The sequence below is a fragment of the Cariama cristata genome, unplaced genomic scaffold (assembly GCF_000690535.1).
Source record: "Cariama cristata isolate BGI_N322 unplaced genomic scaffold, ASM69053v1 scaffold684, whole genome shotgun sequence".
Lineage (NCBI taxonomy): Eukaryota > Metazoa > Chordata > Aves > Cariamiformes > Cariamidae > Cariama > Cariama cristata.
The window spans coordinates 33,361-56,525 of record NW_009612396.1 but is presented as its reverse complement, the minus strand read 5'-3'; the positions used below and the strand labels follow the sequence as shown (position 1 = coordinate 56,525).

At 41.1% G+C, this 23,165-nt stretch overlaps 1 protein-coding gene across 1 annotated transcript in view; it reads right to left on the bottom strand.

The window, feature by feature from the left end:
* Window positions 1-584: 584 nt before the first annotated feature.
* The window catches only part of LOC104160485 (probable G-protein coupled receptor 112), a gene marked incomplete at its 5' end in the record, with an annotated part of 28,265 nt that continues 5,684 nt past the window's right edge, over window positions 585-23,165 (bottom strand). The window contains 17 exons of the mRNA XM_009698613.1: window positions 585-703; window positions 1,043-1,177; window positions 1,717-2,006; window positions 3,074-3,167; window positions 4,396-4,664; window positions 5,450-5,571; window positions 6,930-7,033; window positions 7,884-7,929; window positions 9,639-9,761; window positions 10,602-10,751; window positions 10,873-11,038; window positions 13,403-13,613; window positions 14,669-14,787; window positions 15,299-15,431; window positions 16,355-16,503; window positions 19,429-19,481; window positions 19,797-19,891. Of these exons, the coding sequence (XP_009696915.1) occupies window positions 585-703; window positions 1,043-1,177; window positions 1,717-2,006; window positions 3,074-3,167; window positions 4,396-4,664; window positions 5,450-5,571; window positions 6,930-7,033; window positions 7,884-7,929; window positions 9,639-9,761; window positions 10,602-10,751; window positions 10,873-11,038; window positions 13,403-13,613; window positions 14,669-14,787; window positions 15,299-15,431; window positions 16,355-16,503; window positions 19,429-19,481; window positions 19,797-19,891 (2,378 nt within the window). The remainder of the gene's footprint in view (window positions 704-1,042; window positions 1,178-1,716; window positions 2,007-3,073; window positions 3,168-4,395; window positions 4,665-5,449; window positions 5,572-6,929; window positions 7,034-7,883; window positions 7,930-9,638; window positions 9,762-10,601; window positions 10,752-10,872; window positions 11,039-13,402; window positions 13,614-14,668; window positions 14,788-15,298; window positions 15,432-16,354; window positions 16,504-19,428; window positions 19,482-19,796; window positions 19,892-23,165) is intronic.

Sequence of the window (23,165 nt, the reverse complement as noted above, 5' to 3'; positions counted from 1 at the left end):
GCTGAATTCCCCCTCTGCAAATGAGGAAAAGCTACAAAAGCATTCTTGCTGAATTCCCCCTCTGCAAATGGGGAAAAGCTACGTATTCCTTAGCCACACACAATGCACAGGGCTGCTGTGTACAGAACATATGTGTTAATACAGGATTTTTAGTCTGCTTTCCTGAAAAGACTAAACCAACAGATTTAGCTTCTCCTTTGTTATACTTGTTCATAATGTCAACTAATTTCGATAGACACACAAAGGTGCTGAAGTGATTAAATTCTTCCACATTTCTGTGAAAAATCAACATCACTGGGGCAGCCACAGCACATGTTATTTCTTGCTGAGCTGGTCGATAGCAGAATCTTGGAATAATTCAGTTTGGAAGGGACCTTTGGAGGTCTTCATTCCAACCTTGTGCCCCGAGTTGGATCAGGTCGGTCAGGCACTTGTCCAGCTGAATTTTGACTCTCCAAGGAAAGAGACTCTCTCCACCACCTCTCTAGGCCACCATCACCTATTTAACTACCCTCATTGTGAAAAAATATGTTTCCTTATAAACAATGGGAATTTCCATAGCTGCGACTTGTGTCCATTGCCTCTCATCTTCTTGCTGTGAACCTCTGAGAAGAGTCTGTCTCTTCTCTATATCCGCCACTCAGATAGCCAAAGACAGCAATTACATCTCCCTTCTCCTTCCCAGGCTGAGCAAACCCAGCTTCTGCACATAAAAAGTAGCTACTAGTATGTCCAATGTCCTGCATAAATTTCTGAATCTCGGCTTTATGAAGACTGGAAGGCTACCAAAAACATAGCTCACGTAAGGGAACACTGAATGCCACGTGAGAACAAAATTAGAGACCAAGCTGAAATCTTTTTCGGAAATTTACATTTTTTACTGCATGCTGTCACCCTGTCATCATATCATATAAGCAGTTAATGGAAGAGGATAAAGACCTGTTAAAGAACAATTATCCAATGCAATGCAGAAAGGCTATTGAGAGGAGCCTTATTTCTTAATGTAGAACAAACGTGATACCAGTAGCAGGCAAAGACTTACGAGTCAAGCTAAACAAAAACCCTGAATGTTTACCAGAATAATTACTCAGACGAAATCTTCCCCAGCAAAAGTGTACTCGGCACTGCTTCACTACTTCTTCCTTCATTAGGCAGTGAAACACAAAGATAAAGAACCCTAAAGAAGTAAGAAGAGAAATTCACAGGTTTTCAGGTGGATTCTCCAACCTGCTGTCCCTTTTCTAAACTTTTTGTATACCACTCAGTTACCAGTATGTTATGTACGGGCAGAGAGGTGGTCCCTTGGCCAGCATCATGTTGGCCCAGAACTGCACTGAGTCCTTTCTGCATATGAAAGGGTAACGGGAAGAGCTTTCTGCAGATTTGGTATAAGAATAATCTGCAAGTCACTGTAGATTCTATCAACCATTTTTATGCTCAGATGAAAAGTATTATGCCAGCTCCTGAAAAGATGCATTTTTTTGAGACCCATGTTTCAAAGGCATGAATTTGTGTCTTTAATAGTATATCTATCACAGCAACATTTATCATGCCAGTGCAATGGAGCTTTCATATTAAAATAGCTAAACACTGTCACACAAAAGCTATATGAGCACTCCTCTTCCCCCATGCTTGAATTACATGATATTACAAATTTATTTCTATTCCACGGCCCTAAACTGTTGTATTGATAGCAGTACTCCATTCAGAAATTACCTTGCAAGGTGTTAAAAATGCTGAAGAGACACAGGAAAAATATCCTCACTGCTCCCCAGGCAAAAAAGGCAAAGCCCCAAGTTAAGCCCAAAAGGAACATCAAGCTGAAAGCACTTTTGAGGTCTTGGAGAAAACCCCGTTTCCAGAATCTGGATCTCTTTTGTGTTCTTGATTTCATGGAGTGGATTTGAAGGAGAACAGTGATGAACATGGCTGTATTCGTCATAAATATTAAGAAGACATAGGCCACAACGGAGATGTAAAACACTATGTTCTGCTGAATCCAGCAACTGCAAGAAAGGGAGGTATGTATTCAATACGGAGTTTTGTGAGCAGTGAAACTAGTGAAGCCTGGTTTCCAAAATAACTGTCCCATATGGTTCTCTGATACCTAGTAAGGGGCATTCCCTAACGCCCATTACTTTCTGGCAATGAGGATGTTCATTGAATATCTCCACTTGCCTTTTTATGGAAGTTATAGAAATTCAATAACTTTGAGACTTTAATATTTCTGCCAAATTCAGATAAGCCTGACAATTGTTTCACAACTTAATAATGTATACACACAAAGACACACTGCCTTAGGAAAACCGAGTTAAATACAACTTAATTAGGAGTCTAAATAATCATATAGCACAGAGATAAGCACTGGTTGCTTTTCCTCAGACATAAATTAGTGAGTTTTACTGTCGTTTTGCTAAAGATGGGTAACAATTTTCCCTCTGTGGTGTCATGCGTGTGTGTTGCCCCTCTGACAGGATAGAATTGAAATATTCCAGGTAATCTTCACCAACAAGTGATCAGATTGTGCTAAGCAGAAAGCAGGTGAAAAAATGGAAGCATTCTTTGCTGTAAAACCCTTTCAAAAAAGGTTGAAAGAATGCAATGTTTTCCCACTGGAAAAGAGAGGAGGTTGAGATGATTTAAATAAAAATTTGAAATGATGAAGAGATAGTAATGTGAATTGACATTAAAAATCAGAAGCAAACATACAAAATACTACAGCAATTATTCTGCCTTTAGGTTTTACCAGAAGTCTAGAACATGCAGGAGCATATACAAATGTCCCATCAGACTGAGTTAATGTCATGTAAAGAAAGAGATTTTTCCGGAAAGTAAAAATGGAGTTGACTGGCAGAAGCCCTCCCTGTCCTCAAGCCCAGTCAACTGATATGAGAGTCACTCCATGTAGTAGCCATACATCCAAAATGATCCAATGAACCAGAACCAGTAAAAGGAGAGGGTTGAGATGGGGGAGAAAAGACAAAAGCAAGACAGAAGTTGCTGCCTTCTAGTTATTTCTAGTATCTTTAAGATACTCTGGTGACCATCAAAAAGCTTGAAGTATTATACTTACAAATTGCTGAATGGATTGCTCTCAGAACGTGATCCATTGCCATAGAAGTCTTTATCTATAATGAGCACAATAGTAATTACAATAGCTGGTATTCCTAATATGGAAGGCAAGAGAAAAAGAAATATTTAGATTAAAAAGAAAAAATAGAGAACATGCAAAAATGTCAGATAATCTCTGATGAGTAATTACAGCAGACATGTACATCTTAGGATCAAACTCTGCCCCTAAAGCTCCTTCTGAGATGAGTGTAATTAAATGTGTGGCATAGCAGGTTTAATCTCCTTATTTATGTAAATTACAAATGAGTAGTCATAAAAATATCTGTGTTTGCAAAATGTTTGTGAGTGTTCAAACATCTCCAGAAGGGATCCAATCTGGTAAAATAAAACCAACTGATTATTACAAAAAGCAGAGTGTCAAAAGATAAGCAGACCACAGCATTTTGTGTTAAGATCTGATAGAGACAGACATTTTCCAGACAGTGTTTTATCAGTCTTCCCTTCCACTCATTTCCCGTTTCCCATATTTCTTTCAGTTCTGGCTTTTCTGTTGAGAACGGCTGCCGCCAACATCTGCCATGCCATCATGGATGGCTGCCCCTGAGAACAATTATGTGCGACATCAGATCTAAGGACAGAGATGATGATACGCTGCACACTATTCAAAAGCCTAAAACCCCCTTTAAACCAGTATCTAATGGTGACCCAAAAAACACAGACCAAATTCTGCTCTGGGTCAGTGCCTCTGATTACACCTTTTCTAACAGCTGAGCCAGCATTTTGGGTCCTTTTTGTTATGTTTCTCCCAACCAAGTCTCTGATGCTCAGTGCTCGGGGGAAAGGTGAATCAGTGAAGTTCTCAGGAGGGCTATGAATGAAAGTCAAATCCACTCCCCACCAGGGAATCATGCACAGGATGGCAGGTAAGGACACAAGGCCTGCAGAAGGACATCAATATCACTTCTGAGCATCACCAGTGCAGGGGTGAAGGCTGTGGGCAGCTCGTACTTCCTCAGGCACAGCCACTGACATGAGGTACCATGATAAGTCATTCCTGTAAAGCGCAGTTAAAGCAGTTCCTTATGCCCACTTTCGCCTTTCCTTGCATATGACTCTGTGCAGGGAGCAGCAGGCACTTTCTGCTAATGTCTCTCTGGGCAGAAGAAACTTAAGCTGAACCTGCCTGGGGGAAGAAATCCATCCTTACGGCTCAGGGTGTGCACCACATTTCTACTAGCTCAGTGTCCTAACTTATTTGCAAATATGCCCCTATCTTAGAGAAGTTAACAAGCACAGAAGTGGAGAAGAAATCTGCTTACTTACCCCAGCCAGCAATACAGCATTTTAGGATGTACTTTGGGACATAAACATTGAAAACTTTGACAAGAGCCAAGTAAAAGTGAACAGACTCCAGGCACATCCACATGAAAGCTGCAAGAAGGAAATAGTGAAGGAGCACGGCCACGGTGATACAGAGACCTGGCTGGTTGAACGAGGACAGCCAGGAATTGGTGAGGAAGACCATGTTCAGCATCAGCAGTGCAACACAAAGATTGAGCAGGATTTTTGAAGGGTTGTCTCTCCTCAGCTTTCTAAAAAGAAGGGCAAAATTATCACAAGGTTATCGCTCCATGAGTTGTGCTGAGTGCATCCACTAATGCCAAGTAGCACAAATGTGTATTCATCATGTTGTAAATTGGCTTCGTGTGGTGTAAGTTGTGTCTACATTAGTGTTTTATATCACATCACTAACGTGGTTTTGAAGCAGATCTCCCAGCCTGAAAAAGCAGAGCTTCTATATACATGGAGACCTGCTAGGTTTTTCACACTTGCTGGAAGAGAGACAGACTTAACATCATCTTTTTACTACTGCATGAGATATTATTGTTACTGCAATATGAAAACCCCCACAGTCACCTGTCTAGGGCCCCATCGTGCCAGGAGCTACTGGCACTCACAGTATAAAATGAAACTGATCCAAAAGGACAAAACACAAGACCAAGAGCAAGAGAAGAGAAAAGTTTCCCTATTTCACTGTTGATATCATCCAATGTACAGTCTATACACAGGGAATATTCCAGATTCTTGACATAATATCTTACCCGTGACCATGGGTAAATTTATGAAATGACAGAAATTTAGGAACCTAGAAGTTGCTGAACAGTTCGGAGTAGTGCTTGTATTGAAGCATGAGTATTTGATTCCCTCTTATTTCACCACAGTCACAGGTCAAAATAAAGCAATATTTATACTGTCAGCTCTCAGTCTTCCCTCCTATACATCACAGCATCAAATATTACCAAACATTCTGATAGTTGCTGCAAATTCATTATTGCTAAAATATTAAAAGCGATATAAGAAAAAGGATCAGACTTACTCAAGGGCTAGATATGTCACCAGTGTTATACCCAAAAAAAGGGAAGAAGCACCACATCCTGCATAGCTTATCAGAGTTAGTATACGATCATGTGTGATATCTATCTCTGTCCGGGACAAGTCCTATGTTACAAGATAAAGAATCACAGTTGTTTGCCATAACAGAGAAAGAAAATTGCTTTCCACATTTGCACATTGATAAAGAAATCGATTTCTGTTCTGCTAACTGCTTCTTTTGGAGGGTTTCCATTAATATTTCTATGTGTTTCTTATTGTATAGTCCTACAGAATATCCAAACTAGATTTAAAGTATCTGGTAATAAGTTGTGAAGCTAGAAAAGCTGTACTTCAGAAACCACAAATTCAACAAGGATTCCAGGATCTTGCCAAAATTATTCCACTGGGAGCTCGCTTTGTAGGAGAAACTTAACTTTGTTTCAATGGCAGCTGCCATGCTTGAGAACTGCACAAACCTGCTAAAAGTCTTGGAGCATGGGAGGATGCTCCACATCCAGAAAGCATCCCTCTGCAAAAATCAGCTGGGAGCCTGGGCCCTGCTTCTCCACAGCTGCTGCCAGGAGTAATATTGAGAGGATTTTGTTGGTCCCTGCCACAGTTGCTCTTCTGTTTGGTGAAACTTTGAACCCCAGACTAGTAACCTACATCTCTGATGTACAGTTGACAGTGCTGTTAAATACTTGTAGCTGTGCTGCTTACTAAAGTGGCAGCGCAGAAGAGGTGAATGGAAACTTTAGCAAGTTGTCTGAAATCTCTAACATCTACATTCCTTCCTGTAGAAGTCACATTTTTACTACCAGGGAGGGCTTTCGTGCCTCTCTTGGAGCAGGGGGATGCTGGCCTTTAGGGAAAGCTGGGCGAGCATCCGAAGGCCAAGGGATGGCCTTATCCCGTCGCATAGATTGTATCCTACTGGGATTAGACAACATTAATCTACTCTGTTTGCTTTGAACTTGCCTATCACTTTGCATTTGTTGCAGCCCATTCTCAGGCAGTCATCTCATTTTTTGACATTGAACTTTTAGAGGCAGTTTTCTCTGTATTACAGAGAAATAAGAGACGATAGTTAATGATATCTCTGGTATTTATGTTAAACTTCCCTTTCTGATGGAGCATAGATAAAACTTTCAGAGAGATGTAAAGTCATTAGTTGCCACTGGCAGGTAATAAATTCAACACAGTATTTCCAACGCAGCAAATAACACATTAACATTGATTAAGTTGCATTGCAAAGAAGTACAAACTACATCTGTAAAATGAATTTGCCTTGAAGCAAGTGACATTTAAAGGATTTTATACCATTAAAATTATTATAACTGTTTTGTTTGTTATTACTGATTTTGGCAAAATTGCAGATATCTGACAGCTTGTATAGATATGAATCTCCCATCTCTCCCCAAAGCTAGCGATGACTTTGTTTAGTGCCATGGGACTTTTTTGGAGATGATTCACAGAGTACTTACCAGTAGGACTCCAAAATGGGTAAGATGGTTACAAAAACAGATTGTGTAATTCATATCTGTATATTCAATTTCACACCCCGATGTATTCCAACCACCCAGTCCATCTGTGTAATAGAGAAAAAGGGATTTTTAAGCAGAGTTAGTCATGCTCAGTCATTTATAGCTCTGCAGCACGCAGAATGTGTGAATATGAGCTCAAGTTAGTACAGATTGCAGGGTCATTTAGCAGCACACAAGTGAGATTTCACACAGGAACACATCTTATATAGTTGCCTGAGAACCTCAAAATTTGGATGAAAGCCTATGGTGGAATGAAGAAATATTTAAAGTCATTTATATGCCTGCACACAGAGAAAGCAAGAAGGTAAGGAAAACTGCACTGGACTAGATTATGCTGCAGGATTTGGAAACACAGAAGGCAGGAAATATTTACAGGGCAGAGGATTTGTTTAGGCAGAGCGTAGCATTGAAAAAGCCAGATCTTCCCTGATAAGATTAAATTTATGACCCTATTTATGTGGCATGTATGACATATTCAGAAGCTAAGCTTCTGATTAAAAAAACCCATATATTCTAACACTAATAATTGCAGAGAAAAACCTTACCCACGTGTTCTGAGTTAACCCAATATACAATTACCTTTCTGTGTCTGTTGACTTTCTGAGCCATATTCAAGACTTGACCACAGCAAAGCCCCCACTGACTTCCCTGAAGTAACTGTGAGAAGTCATCTGACATTTCATTGCGTTTCTGCTTTTTTCTTGTGTTAAGTCTTCTTATTCATGTAGCTGCACCACAATACATTGCCGTACATCTATCCCCTATTACTGCGGTATCAACATCAACAAAACCCAGCAACACAGCCTTAAAGTTTCAAGCTGCAATGTCAAGGAGCCAAAGGCTCTGTGATGCTGGTGACAGAGCAAGCGTGGCAGCTCTGTAAATAACACTTACTGTTCTTCCAAAAGTCCCAAAAGACGCAGTGCACTGCTGCATTACCCTGAAAGCAGAGAAAAAGGAGGCTGTGACATTTATTCAGTACTGTCTGCACTTGCAGACGGTGCATTTTGCCTGTAATCAGGGTTTATAACTAATGCGGTTTGATTTTATTTCCTCCATACTGCTCGACAAGAAAGCCTGCTCATTGCTGCGATTGTTTGCATGGTGGTGCCGCAGTGGGTTTGTAGGTCACTGGAGATGCCAGCATGTCAGGGGCAGTTGGACACTTGGTCATTGGGAACCAGCTGGGATACTGGCCATCTCATCCATGGCATTGAAAACCAGGACAGGGTCCCAATTTTCGCCTTCGCCTTTACCAAGGGAAATCCTGGGAGTCAGTGATTTTCCCAGTTTTACCAGTCTTTTTGTATCTTGTAGTCTTTTAAGGACAGCAGAAAATCTGAAAAGTTGTCCAGCTTAGACAGATTCCTATGTCTAATCTCATTGGCTTCATGTGGTATCTGAGTTGTCATACCAAATTACCGTTGAAGTTCAAAAGTTATGACTAAGACCTAGAATAACAACCGGAGATTTTATACAGTTAAAAAAACACAGTTCTCAGCAAAAGAAAACCTTTATTTTAGAATTTCAGTGTTTCCTCTCTCTCTGAAACCAGGCAGGGAAGACACCTAAGAACTGAACAGATTTAAATGGGTATTCAATTGAATGTTTTATCTTGGGGACATTCTAGTTTATTACTCATAATGCTGCAGCAAACAGCAAACTTTTCCAAGGCACAGATTTGTTTTCTTTTATTATTATTATATTATTAATCAAGTTTAATAAAGCACAGAGTTTACAGGAAGCCACCCTAACAGATAAGCTGTTAAGGTGTGTGATCTGTACACTGTCAAATATAATTAGGCAGAGAGCCAAAGATATAGGTTAGGATGATATCTCATTAAATATTTAATTAGGATATTTTTAAAAGGTCAAGGAAAAAAATCTGAGAGGTGCCAGACGGCCTGGTGGAGTAAAAATAACGGAAGAGACGGGATATCTAGATGAAATTTCTGGCTATGTACTATTTGCTAGAATTGAATGGAAAGAGCATATTGCCATAAAAGCAGCATGTTCAAGCTCTCATTGACACGAACTTTAATCAAATTCTTCTTATTGAATAATTTTGTTCTGCCCTGGGTTTGAAATAGATTCATGTGAAGGCTGGACCATAAACATTGGCAACACAAAAATGCTAAGGTGGAACTCAGTCAACATGTTTGGCCCATGCCCATTTAAAAGTAATTTAAGATAGATTTTAATTTTGAAACATGATTTTGAAACAAAACAAAGCAAATTAATTTTGGAAACCTCTATGCAATGTTTTGATTTTTTTTGAAATTTAACTCTTTTGGTGACTAAACCAATTTGCTGAATTCAGACCAACTACAAATCATTTCAGTCAAATCCAAAACCTGCCATTTTTTAGCAAATAAACTATTCCTTGAAAAAAAAATTGTCCAGATCAAAACAAAGAAACAATGAAAACGTCCGTTGCTGCTTGGATTTAGAGTGGAGACTCAAGCTTTACTAACCTGCAGGAATTAAACGCTGAGATCTGTGTGGTCTGTCAATGTTTTGGTTGATATATCATGGAGAGGTCAGGCAGCAAAATGTTTTAAGCTTATTTGTCCTGTTGCCAGTTTATTGTAAGGCTTAGTGAAACAGGCTCTACTTCAACACGTCTCTGATGAAATGAACACATCCTACCGTATTTTGGTCTATGTGCTGAAGAGTAATAGTCACAGGCTCAGTAAGGTTCTGAATGGATGCATTTTCAATGCTGGCACTCACAACATAAGTATTCAGCCTCTCCTTCGTTAAACTGTCATCCTGCAGTGGAAAAATACATGCATGCAAAAAAGAATCCAAGTTCTTCCCTGCTTCCATTTCTTTAAATTGTATTTCTTGGAAATGGCGATGCGCTAAACACCGTGGGATGCCTGATGTAATACAGCTACTTGCTACTTCATTAGAAAATGTAGTTTATTGCAAATGCAGGGACAGTCTCCACATCAGCTGAAGCAGAACAGAGTTTCAGATGCATCAGCTGCATTGAGAAAGCTGTATAATTGTTTCAGTACATCAACACACCCAGTTGTACATCATTTAGCTCATTAGACAGTAGACAAAATTGTGAATGCTTCTTCTGTGTGAAAAGCATTGCTCAGCACACTGTATGCTCCATCATACCAAAAGAAATGTCTCCCTTTTAAATTACACTCACCCACCCCGCCAAGTTAAGAAAACATAGCAAGTACTAGAATAGGCCTAAATGCTGCACATCAGTGCTGCTATTATTTTAATGGAGACATAAATCTTGAAATTATTTTCATTATATTTGACGTACTATGCTTGTTCCTTAAGCAAGACCTTACTATCAGAGGAGAATTAGGGTATGTTCTTTACCTACAGAACAGAAGTATTGGAATAACATCAGCTACAGAAAATTAAGAAAAAGTCTAAGGTCTACAGACACCCCTCAGAGCATCATTGCTACAGAAAAGGTTTTGCTGCCTGGGTACATTTTCCCTGCACATTTCTTAGTGCTCCATCAGCCTGATGCTAAACGTGCCCAGAACAGATGACGCTACTGGGATTTTTCTTTTGTATGCACTAAGAACAGCTGAACTGACTACTGCCATGTTAGCGTTTGTTAGGAGTCGTCATTACCGCAAAGAGTGAAGTAGTGCCAAAAAAATTAAACTGGATCTTCGAATGCTTGTCTGGATCGGAGTGCTCGATCCCTAGGAATTTGTTCAGTGATTTTGGCAAAAACACTGAGGCCAAGGCCTTTTTGAAAGGGATTTCTTGAACATTGATCTGCAGGAGAGAAATGACATACTCAGAGCTGCCTTCCTCAGGTCAAATACACAACGGTACAAAATAGCAGGAGGATTGTCTGGTTTAGTCAGTGGTCCCTGAGGTGATACTTTGCTCTCACCTTGAGATCCATGCCTCTGTTGTAGGAGGTAACACCAAAGGCCAGTCCTGCAAACGCACTGGGATCTGGACGCATCACCAACAAAGCCAAGGAAGTGGTTATGACCGATGTATTTCTTTCTGAGTGAGTCAGCTTATAGCCTATGTCCTCAGTTGTCTTCAGGATGCTTTAACAAGAGCAATAGCAAGGAAGGAAGGGGAAAAAAAAAAAAAAAAAAAAAGGACACATCTCTTGAAATGTTCTCCTGGCTTCATAATATGCATCCAGTAGACAATCAGCTAAAATGCTCTGCTCTGATTTATGATCGCAAGGAGCAATCACTAGAGCAGAATGGGTCCATTTTGGGGTAGATGGCATTTTGTCTGGGTTCAGGGTCAGGTGATGCCAAGCAGTCGAGTTAGCATGTTTCAGTAGGCTGAGAGTCTGGCTGGTGGGAGATACCCTCCTGCGGGGGACAACACAAGGTGGTTTTGGGAAGACCCGAGTCAAAATTCAGACCCAGTCAAATACTGTATTTTATCTGGAAGGCAGTACCTTGTAAAACCTGCTAATTTGATTAGTTGCAATCATCTAATTGTACCCTCAGAGCCAGAATAATTTAGTCTGCAAGGGACATCTGAAGGTCTGTCCTCCAACTCATGCAGGGCGTACTTTAAAGGTAGGTCAGTTGCTCAGGGTCTTGGCCAGCAAAGCTCTGAATATCTCTCAGGATGGAGATTTCACAGGCTTTCTGGGCCCTACTCTCAGTGGGGTTTTTTTCTAAGTAGAGAGAAGAGGCTGGAATCTAAGGGATGCAGGAAATTAGGGTTTCATGTTCATGGGTATTAGAGTCAGAGACAGCTCCACGTCTTGTTTGGCCTCCCTTAAGGCTATTCAGCAGTATGCAAGAAGGGGTAACACTGCTGAAAATGTGCAAAACAGCTGGCCATGACAGACTAAAGGAAAACCTTCCTGCCCTTCTTTGGTCTGATGTTATCTTCATGCATCATCAGTCCCAGACACACAAGGAGCCCCATGGGATCCTTTCAACCACAGCTGCCCAAGAGCTGCGAAGTCTGGAGTTTAACTTCCCCAAGATATCCAGGAGCCTAAATCTCTACTGAGGCCTGAAAGAAGCAGCATAATAGCTCTTGCGAGGATATCATGCTAGCACTCGTCAGGTATCATCACAGTGGTCATGCTCTTTTTTTTTAAAAAAAGTAAGATCTGATTTATGGAAAAGTTAAAATACCTAAGATTCTCTTGTTCACAAAAATTGTAAAGACATTGTTATTACAACTTGTACATACCAACTCTATCTCCATTAAGGATCAGGGATTACATTTCATGGGATGAGAATTTGAAATAATGGATATTTACTTAAAAAACCCCCCATAGCCTATTTGAGAAGGCAGAGGTGTTGAGTGCTGGCAGCTATCACAGCCCCCACTCCACACACTGCAGTGCGGTAGACTCTGAAGAGAGAGCATACAGCCAAAAGGATCACGATGCGACTCAGTGCTTTCTCTCTGACAGATTTTCTAAGCTATTTTTGGCTACTCCTCCTTGCGGACTCCTGAGTTTGAAAAGGCAATGCAGAGTTGTCAAGTGCAAACAACTGATCTGTTGCATAGTCTATGCCCCACCTAGAACTTAAGGGGAAAGTTCTTTTTTCTTGCTTTTAATATTTCTTATTTTAATATTTCTTACTAAAATATTGTTTTACATCAAGTGAAACGGAACATTGCAGATGATAGACACAGTTTTTAAAATGAGAGATGCTGAAAGACTTTGTAATGTGGTGAGCAACAGTGTAAGTACGGTTGGTTAGAGTTGGTCAGTGCAAAGCTGAATAATCTTTCCTCTTTGGAGCCTCAGGCTGTGCAATGAGAAGTGGGTAAGCTGTCTTGCCCAAATCAGAAATGGGTAAACTCTGTGTACTTGCATTTGCCTTTGTAAAGGCTGACAGTAGTTTTCTGAACAGTGCTCGGCTCAGCAACAGAAGCCAGACATTTCAAAAACGGGTAGCTGAGTGACCTTTAAGATCTCAAAGGAGAAAGATGTTTTTAAAGTTATCTAGCAACCTCAATTTTAGCATGTGTGAGAATCACGTAATTGATGTAGGATCCTAAATGTAGATTTTGAAGTCTAACATCGAATAGCTATGTTTGAAAAATCTTTATCAGCACAGGTACAGCACTCCAGCCTGGTGTGCTGGTGGAAGAGATATATGTCTCCAGGCTGACCTGCCAACAGACCTCACTGCTGAGCTGGAAAGATCACCTCTGAGATGAGATGGCAGCCAGGCAGTCTCCCTGCTCTGCCTCCAGGCTGAAATGTCCATGGAGAACATCTCTGTGATGGCAACTGGTTCTGGTAAAAGCACCTTTGACAACACAATAACCAATTTTTGCTGCTAAGAACCACAAACATGTTTAAGATCCAAGTACAGAAATTGCTAACTCTTGTGATATTTTAATAGACTGAATGAATTACTCCATGGTGCCATTTTAGCTTAGGAAGCCACTTCTGGACAAGTTATCTTACTTACCTATTGGTCATTTTTCTAATGTTCTGATCTTCTATTTCTTGCAGCAAAATATAGTTTAGTATAGACAATATAGTCTCTGCAAGTGTCATGGTCATATCTGCAACCCTTACGATATCAGAAATTTTACTTGCAATAATTTCTAATTCTTCCATATGCAGTGTTGCATCTGGCAAGAGGTATAAAATATGCTGTACAACATCTTGTGCATTCTCTGAAAAAAAGAAGGTACAGATTATTTATGTGGCATAGCTATATGTCTAACTATATAGCTACATGTGTCTGTGCTAAAGCAAGGAGTTAGTCTGCTTCTCCTCTCATTCCATATGATCATAATGCTTCTGATCGATTACAAAATTATATCCTAAGATTAAGTCAATAAGCCCTCAAGATGTCAATGAAACTGGCAAAAACTTCAAAGTAAAATCTGGATATCTCGTATTTTAAAGGAAGAAAACAACGTACTTTTCATAATATTATCACCTGCTTTTGGTTTATAAAGATTATCTGTAAATAATATTTATTTTTAACTTTGGTCATGTTTACAAGCATTTGTCAGTCCAAAATCACACCAGATCTGCCCCTCTCCCCAAATGTTGTCTAACTGGTATAGCAGCAAAAGCAAATTCTGAATGGTATAGTTTGAAAAGTTGTATTTGCCATTCATCGTCTCATCATCCTTCTATAATTTTTTTATAGCAGCAGAGTTTTACACCCTGGGAGTCAGACAGACTGTATGCAACTGCAGATATCTTTCAATGATCTATTATTTGATGCCACTGCTGAGTAGGTGGATAAGCTATGGTATTGTTTTTGTTCACCATTCAAACAAGTTGCACTGTTTGGCATAGCTTAAAAAAGATATAATTGGGTGATAAAGGTCACCTTATAACTTAGATGAATTACAGCACAAACTTTTCAAATCCATACTCTGATTTGTGCTTCTTTGTATGAGATAATAGGAACTACTTTGATGTGGTAACAGAGAGAGTATAGACAGGCAAAACCTGTCACATTATTCATTGGTTATTTACTTAGTTTTAAATCTAAGTGTAGGATCTGAGACAAGCCTTCAAAGTGCTAGCTAGAGAATTTTGAAGCACCTGCAAAATTCATCTATATTAAAAAAACTTTAAGATGACCAGGTGAGTAGGATGCACGTAGAACAACTTTATCGCTTCAGTTCTTCAGATGTCCAACATGAGCGTTATCTGAGTATAACTATTTTTACTTTGGTTCACTGTGTCACTGAAGTATCTGGTGCCTTACCTTCTGTTATTGTGATATCATGAAGGTCTAAAATATTATTTGGAAGTTCTTCGAGTAATTTACATTCAGTCATATCTGGTTTCTTCCAGAAAGCTTGCTCAAGTTCAATGTTAATTGCACTGAAAAATGCAAACAGTGTACACTGTTACAAGAAAAAATATGTAATAATTGCTATTCCTCATATTTCCCATTTAAGTAGCTAAGAATGTAATTAATCGGCCCAATTTTGAAAACTGACTTGCAAGTCAGATCTGACTTAGCACTTATTTAGCAGAGTGGGAGCAAAGCCCAAATGCCAGAGCAATTTGAAATGCATCTGGAGGTATTGGAGGGCAGAGAGCCACAAATGGATGGCACAAAATGCTACAGTGCATCTGTTTCCCCTCCCTGCTGAAGCAGAAAGTCAGCTTGCTACTGTGCTGGCTTGCACTTGCTGCAGGTGATGGAAATGATGCAATACTCCCTTTTCTTGCAGCCCATGCTGGACTGGCCCTGTATACTTTGCATCTTCCTTGGCATGGCACTGCTGTGTGCCGTGACAGACTACCATCTGGTTTGCCATCACACAAAGCCTGGCACTCCCTCCTGTTTCCCATGCAAGAACCAAAATGAGATGATATTGTCACTCACCAACTCCTTCGAGCAGACTGCAGAGGGTTTTTCCTGCAGCTGACCTCTGCTTTGGCAGTTGGGCTTGTTAGTGGCCAGGAATAATTCCCCTTGTAGGTTGTGTATGAAAAGCTTTCTGGACAATCCATTAGTGCTGAGGAAGAAATATATAAAAGCTCTTTAAAAATATTTAATAGTGAAAAAGAAGACCCCCGCTGACACCCAGGGACCCAGCTGTTCTCTGGGCCTCCTTTCCTGGTGGGAATAGGCTGTAATTTGCAGACCGGATAGGAGTATTTTACAAGTTTACTGGCTGCAAGAAAACATTTTGATTAAATATTTCATCCATTTTACAATCTTTTTCTCTTTTGTTTGATAAGGTTCGTTCTTAGGTAAAGTGTTAGTTTCCCAGCATCACAAACCATATTTAATGACAGTACATCCTGCAGGCTTCTGAGGGTGCTTTCACGCTGCCCCTCATTATCCCAGCAATGTCTTTCCTCCAGGCTTGTAGTTTTATTGTCTGCAGCTGATCTTTTGAAAGCCTTTGGTATAAAATATGGTTTTGAATTTCAGGTACAGTCTGTTAGCTCTTCTCTCTGGCTTATTTCTGTATTATAAGGAGCGATAGAGATTCTAACCAACGAACGAATAGATTATTTGCCATTTGAGGCTTGATCCAATATGCACTGGCAGTAAGCAAATGCCAGCAATGGTTTGGTTTCAGTGTTTGGCTCTGGTCTCCCTCAATAGCCAGGCTCTGGGGCACGGGCTATGAGCAGGGGCTCCTGGATTTGCAGCTGCATCAGCCTGACCTTGCCTTCATTGCAAAGGTGCTCAGACCTGCCTTGGCACCAGGATTCAAGTTTTAGCTTACCTCCGTTTGTCTGGAACCCAAGTTTTTGATTTTGCTGTCATTGCATGATGTTCTACAGCTTGCACATTAGATGAGGTCAGTCTGGCTACTTGTAAGGATGTTTTCTAACCTAACCTCTCCACAAAATTTAAATTTGATAAAACACTTGTAGCCAGAATACAAAGCACGTGATTTCCAATGAGGTTTTAATGAAGTATTACCTATTGGCTTCACAGCCACATCTTCAGGTTTCACGTACAAGGATAATGGTCCCTCTTCGTAAGTGTCGTTCAACAACTGTTTGATCTTGAGACTCAGCACTTCTTGTATTTCAAGTGATATGGCCTTTATAATGGCCTTACAGATGTAGCTACAAATATAATACACAAACAAGGCTACCATATTAGTAACATTACACAATTATAAGTGGTTACAAAATTAAGGAGTAACCCAGAAAATTATGGATATGTATTTATTTTGTTCACCATAACTGCAGTCCTATGGCAAATGTCACCAAATGTCACTTCTTAAGTACACTAGTACCTTATCCTTGGAAATGCTTTATAAAGTACAAATTATTGGGAATACAGGTACAAGAATCTTTTTATAGTTTCATGGTAAATACCTCAAAAGGTTTGCTAATCATGTTATCTTGGCAAAGGAACATCTCTGCCACAAGTAAGCATTTTTCAACCATGTTTTAAAGTTTGGAGTGAGCTAGTGATAAAATGATGAGGTGCTTGAGTAACCCTGTGTTCAAACAGGGGTGGCAGGCTCCAAGGCTCCCTGGAACACTGAGATTTAACTAACGCCTATCAGTATCTCCACCGGATTCCAGCTTTTTCTCCTCAAAACAGCTATTCTTCTGGATAACTATGTTTGCTCACTTTAGGAGGTTTGGAAAGACTGTATCTCTCTATGAGTGGCTTCAGACATGGCAGAAAGATGCATGAAGCCAGCTTGCAGTTGTGGGTGGATCACCTCAATGGACCTCTAATTTAGCTGAGGGCTAACAAGTGAGATTTCCTTAGGACTGGGATGTTTCAAGTGTTTCCAACTCACTCCTGTCTCTACCCAGTTGTTCCTCACTCTGCATGGCCTTAGTAAACCATTTGCAACCCCTTGAAGGTGATGGGAACCCAACTCCCCTTCCTCTTCTGGCCTGAGGTCAGAAGGCAATTAGGATTCCCTGCAGAAGAGGTGCAGGACTCATCTTGGCAGCCTTCTTGGGCACTCTCCGCTCACTGTTCTGGCCCCAGTGAAGGATACTGCTCACAGACAGCTCTTACAGTGCAGCACAAACCTCCTAGCTTGCCATGGAAGCACTTTGAGCCTCCCAAGATACGGGGTATGAGAGGTAAACCTCGGATTCTCTAATACATTTCCCCAAGTCAAGCATTACTGTCGTTCTGATTCCACATGTGCTTTTCTGTTTTATACAACTAAAGGTTCCACAGTTACTCTAAAACTAAAACAGCCGAGGAGGGGTATAATTCCTCCTCACACTAAAAACGAAATCAATATGAACTATGGAAACCCTGTTCATAACCATGGGTCTTACCTTTGTGACATCTGCTTTACCTTCATCTTCAGAACGCGTAAAAGGACACAAAAAGTTAGAAGCTAGTTAGAATCAACTGGTGTATGTCGGATTTTAAGGAAAGCAAACAGCAGAAACTCAGGGTGCTCATTAAAATAGAGCCTATGGCTTTAAATGTTATTGCGACCTGACTCTCTAAAGTAGCCTTTGTTTCACAGTACTTCTAGAGGTACATCACGATAAAAGAGAACATCATCGTGCATTGACACTGCCTCATGCAGAGAGCAGAGCGGATCAATATCTAACGCTGTTCAGTGAGTGGGCTCTCCAGAAGGCTATTGCAAAGTGGACTGCCTGCAGATGGTGCTGGGCACATCCACCGTTCCTTTGTCTGCCCAGAACATATCTATGTCTATGGAGATACAGTAGCTCTCCAGCCCAGCTATTCACATGGGGTACACCTACCAGATTGAAGGTCAATATTTAATCATTTCAACAAAACACAATAGTATCAGCATTTAGACCATGCAACTACTATATCCTCTATGCAGAGATAAGAAGAAGTTTTTAAATCAGAAAATAACAAATTACATACATGAGCCCTCTTATAGACACTGCTTTGTGGATAATTACCCCTGCAAGCAAAACAGAATAGAACAATTATTTCATAGTAAGCATGTAATTATAACATGCCTCATTCTGCTATCACCTAAAAAAAGAATCTTGTGACCACAATGAGCCAGACCTTGCAGCAGAGAAGTCATCTTGAATTCAGCATAGGTATACCTACATAGATCACCAAGACCAAATGCTGTAACAGATATGAACCCCAACAAAAAACACTTCTTCCAGAATGAGGTGCATCCTCTCTTATGGTTTTCCAAATGGGATTCACCCCATGTAAACAGTGCAGTGTGTTACTGTATTGTAATTTGTAAAGCAAGCAGTAACTGTGGAAGTCAGAGGAGAAGGTAAGAAGTCGAAATATGCATAAAATGATAAAACTCCATGTCTGTACAAGTGATACTTCAACGAATTGCTAAATATCTCTCTCAGCTGCTCACAGTTTGGATATGAATGCAACTGGATTGGGCTAAAAGGTATGAAATAGGGGAGTCTTGTGCAACAAACCATTGTTTCTGAGTAGGGCTTTGGAACTATAATATCCTTTCATGAGACACTGCCACACAAAAGCCAGTGTGTACCCACTTACACAAATCAGACAGCCCTCAGGGGTCTGTGACCCTCACTCTGTGGGTGGATGTGACCCCTAAACTCCTTCGCTCTCACATGCCATCGCTGAAACAGGACTTCAGCAGTACTAGTGTGAATGAACCCTGCAGGTACCAGCACTCTGCCCTACTCTCCATCTCCTGCAAGTACCCATTTCTATACTTTTTGAATTACCAGAATGGCATGCCAGATACATCAGCCCACCTGACTCATTGCTCACACACTGCAGAGGTAGCAAAGGTTTCATCTTCGTCATGAACCGATATATATGGCCAAAGATGAGGTCTCAGTTTGCCAGTGGCTACTTGCCTTGCATTAGTCAGGATATATATTTTCAGGTGAATAAGCCCAGTAAACAAAATGTGGGTGTTCCACATGATCACAGTTGTACGCATTTGGGAGTTTGGTTTACACCCTTGTCATGGGACTGGTCAGTTGTGAAATGGGTATGTGGAACCTGGCTGCAATTTTGCTCAAAGGACAGAGGGTCAAGGTGACACCACTACACAACCAGAGGCTTACCTGACTTTAAAGTTTGTCACATCAAATTCTTCTCCAGTAAATATGATACTAAACTGGAAAGAAAACATTAATGTGATTTATCGATACTTTATCTAGACCTGCTTGTAAATTTAGAATTGTCATCAAAATTCTAAATCCCAATGAAAATGGCTAAAAATTTTTGCAAAATGTCAACACTTTCCCCTTCCTTCAGATTTTAATTTTATCCTGTTAAAAATGCGTTGGATAAGATGATTCTGAAATGCCACAATATTGCTACATGGATACGCATTTCTGTGTTGTCCTATCAGTTTGCATTCTGTACCAGCTGTCCTCATCATCTGATACTTGCTAGAAATACATGAGAATGAGAAAAGAAAGCTACTCACCCAGTTTTCAAGAAGCTTCCTTGCATCATAGTAATCGGGAGCTCTCTCAGTTTTGTAGAAAAGCGAAAAGTTCATGTCAACGTTAAAGAAGCTGACTGTAAGAAGAGAACGTCAGTGAGATGCATCCTGTAGTTTGCACAGAAGATGCCTGCACCCCTTCCTATCTCCTTACCCCTCCGTTGAACCATGGTTGTGTTTCATAGAATCATAGGATGGTTTCGTTGGAAGGGACCTTAAAGACCGTCTTGTTCCAACCCCCCTGCCCTGGGCAGGGACACCTTCCACCAGACCAGGTTGCTCAAAGCCCCATCCAACCTGGCCTTGAACACTTCCAGGGATGGGGCATCCACAGCTTCTCTGGGCTGTTCCAGTGCCTCACCACTTGCACAGTGAAGAATTTCTTCCTGATGTCTAATCTAAATCTTCCCTCTTCCAGTTTAAAGTTTCCCATTCCCATGGTCACCGAGGCCCTTTGGTAAATCCCAGACTCGTGTCCAAGTCTAGATTACTGCTGCATTGCTAGAAATTTTATCAAAGAGCCTAAGGGCCCAAACATGTGGTCAAGTTATCACAGCTTAACAAACAAGTTGTGGGTCATACTTGTGGGTGCACTAACTCGGCTTTTACCGCCTGCTAAGGATGCAAAGGAAGAGATAGGAGCATCTGCTGACATACACCACCTTGCTAAGCAGCAATAGCTTAAACATGTGACTGAGTCTCAAATTGTCACATCTATGGTGTCAGTCAGTGTCAGTGATGATCATGTCAGCATTTAAAACGGCCTCGTTTAGCACTTACGTGGAATGGTAACATTGGTACTACTAGTCGGAGGTAACGGGGGTAGCGTAGGAGCCCTTGTTGACGATGCTTCACTTGAGCCTGCTGAAAAGGACATTAAAAGACCTAAGAATCCACAGTGGCAAAAGTGTAAGGAGGAGCGTAGCCCAGGTGAGAGAGAGGTATGAGTCCTTCAGCCAAGGTCATCGTAACAAAGAGCTGCTGTTGTTCCACAGACCTCTGCAGGGTGATGGCAAAGGGGGAAAATACACCTGTGCGTGAGGTTTTTTTTAATTTCTCCGGAGGTAACTACAACATAACAAAGGAGAAAACAGGATTTGCAGAGTTTAGATCACAAAGAAGACCAGAGTTTATGCACCGTTATCTTTTTTCGTTGCTTGTGTTGAAGAGCATTTCCCTTCTTGCTCATGTAACCTGTGCCAGCCTTCGGGAAAAGGCATTTGTCAAACACTGAATGCTAACAAGTTAACATGCAGTAATGCATGTGAGATGAACATTGATATTCATGGCCTCTGGTTTAATGATAACCTGGCATAAGGATTCCCATTATAAATGCTGGCCATCCTGCCTGTTGTTTTCAAAGTAAAGAATTCCAAGAAATTGTTCGTAGCTAATTTTCCTTGAAGTGAATCACCTTGTCAAACCAGATACGATTTTTGCATTTCACATGCAATCTGCCACATCGCCAGGCAGACAGGGACAAAACGGATGATGTTTGTGACATGTACTACAAAAAATTGCAGTGAACCGAATCACCATATAATATTAAAGGCCTCGGTGTTGAAAGAAAAGCAGGATCACAACATTTTGCTCTAGATGTACCATTTCCTTGCTATGCTGGTAATTTGTGTTTTTTTCTTCACTCACATGACTGTCAGAGACTTGACATTCTAGCTCTGACTAAGAGAAATAAACTTAACATATGAATACAAAGTCAAATGTCTATGAATAAGGAGTGTACTCAGAAATAAGTAGGATAAGGCCATGCTTCATAAAACATCGTTTTCTCTACTGTAGTTCAAGGTAATGAGAATCACCCATGCTTAAAATATAATAGCCCATCTCTGACCCATTCAAATCAATGGCAATACATCCATGGACAATAAGAGAAACAGGGGCTGTTAACAACTTGAACCCTTTATTTTTATCCTAAATAGCTTCAAATTATTTTGTGAAGTTAAAAGGACAGCAAAAGTCAAAAGCCCCTTCTGAACATGCATGCTACAGTATACAAGCTTCTGCTTCCTAGACAGACAGACAATTTTACCCTTTGCATTAAGCCACAGGCTGTGCACTCAGCCATCCTGGTTTTGGCTGGGGTAGAGTTAATTTTCTTCACAGTAGCTGGTATGGGGCTATGTTTTGGATTTGTGCTGCAAACAGTGCTGATAATACAGGGATGTTTTCGTTACTGCTGAGCAGGGCTTACACAGAGTCAAGGCCTTTTCTGTTCCTCACCCCACCCCACCAGCAAGGAGGCTGGGGGTGCACAAGGACTTGGGAGGGGACACAGCCAGGACAGCTGCCCCCAACTGACCCAAGGGATATCCCATACCATATGATGCCATGCTCAGCGTATAAAGCTGGGGGAAGAAGGAGGACATTGGGAGTGATGGTGTTTGTCTTCCCAAGTGACGGTTACATTTGATGGAGCCCTGCTTTCCTGGAGATGGCTGAACACCTGCCTGCCCATGGGAAGCAGGGAATGAATTCCTTGTTCTGCTTTGCTTGCGCACATGGCTTTTGCTTTTGCTATTGAACTGTCTTTATCTCAACCCATGAGATTTCTCACTTTTACTCTTCTGATTCTCTCCCCCATCTCACCAGGGGGGTGTGAGCGAGCGGCTGTGTGGGGCTGAGTTGCCGGCTGGGGTTAAACCACAACAATCCTTTTTGGCACCCAATGTGAGACTCAAAAGGTTCAAGATAATGACTGGTTTGATTGGAATGTGCTACATCAAATTTATAGCTGTTATTGCTGTTTACCTATTAACTGACAGGCTCCTGTTCTTGCCATGGAGCTTGTTTGCCTTACTGTACTGTAAAGTAGAGTCTGGTGCTCGTTAGTGGCTGCTTTTTGCTTTCGCTGCTTGCTGTACTGTTGATCATCTTACTCTGCTGTGCCTGCGAACATTTTGATAACAGCAACGGCGATGTGCCTGGGCTGGCAGATGGCCAGGGCATCGCTGCTGTTTCTGTGCTGCTGTACTGGAGAGACTGGAACTCCAGTGTGAACTCCAGTCAAAGGGACTGTGACCTGTGGATGAGTCCATGCAGGAACAGGACACCCTGAAGCATCTGTGGCCCTGGATGAGTCCATGCCAGAGCAGGTACATCTCGAAGTGTCTGTGGCTGTGGTTATGTCTGTGCCACAGCAGGTATACCTCTGAAGGGATTGTGGCCCAAGGGTAAGTCCATGCTGGAGAAAGTACACCTTGAAGCATCTATGGCTGTGAATAAGTCCATGCTGCAGCAGGTACACCTTGAAGCATCAATGGCTGTGCATGAGGTCTTGCTGGAGCACCTCAAAGTGTGTGGCCATGGATAAGCCCACGACAGGGCGGGTAAACC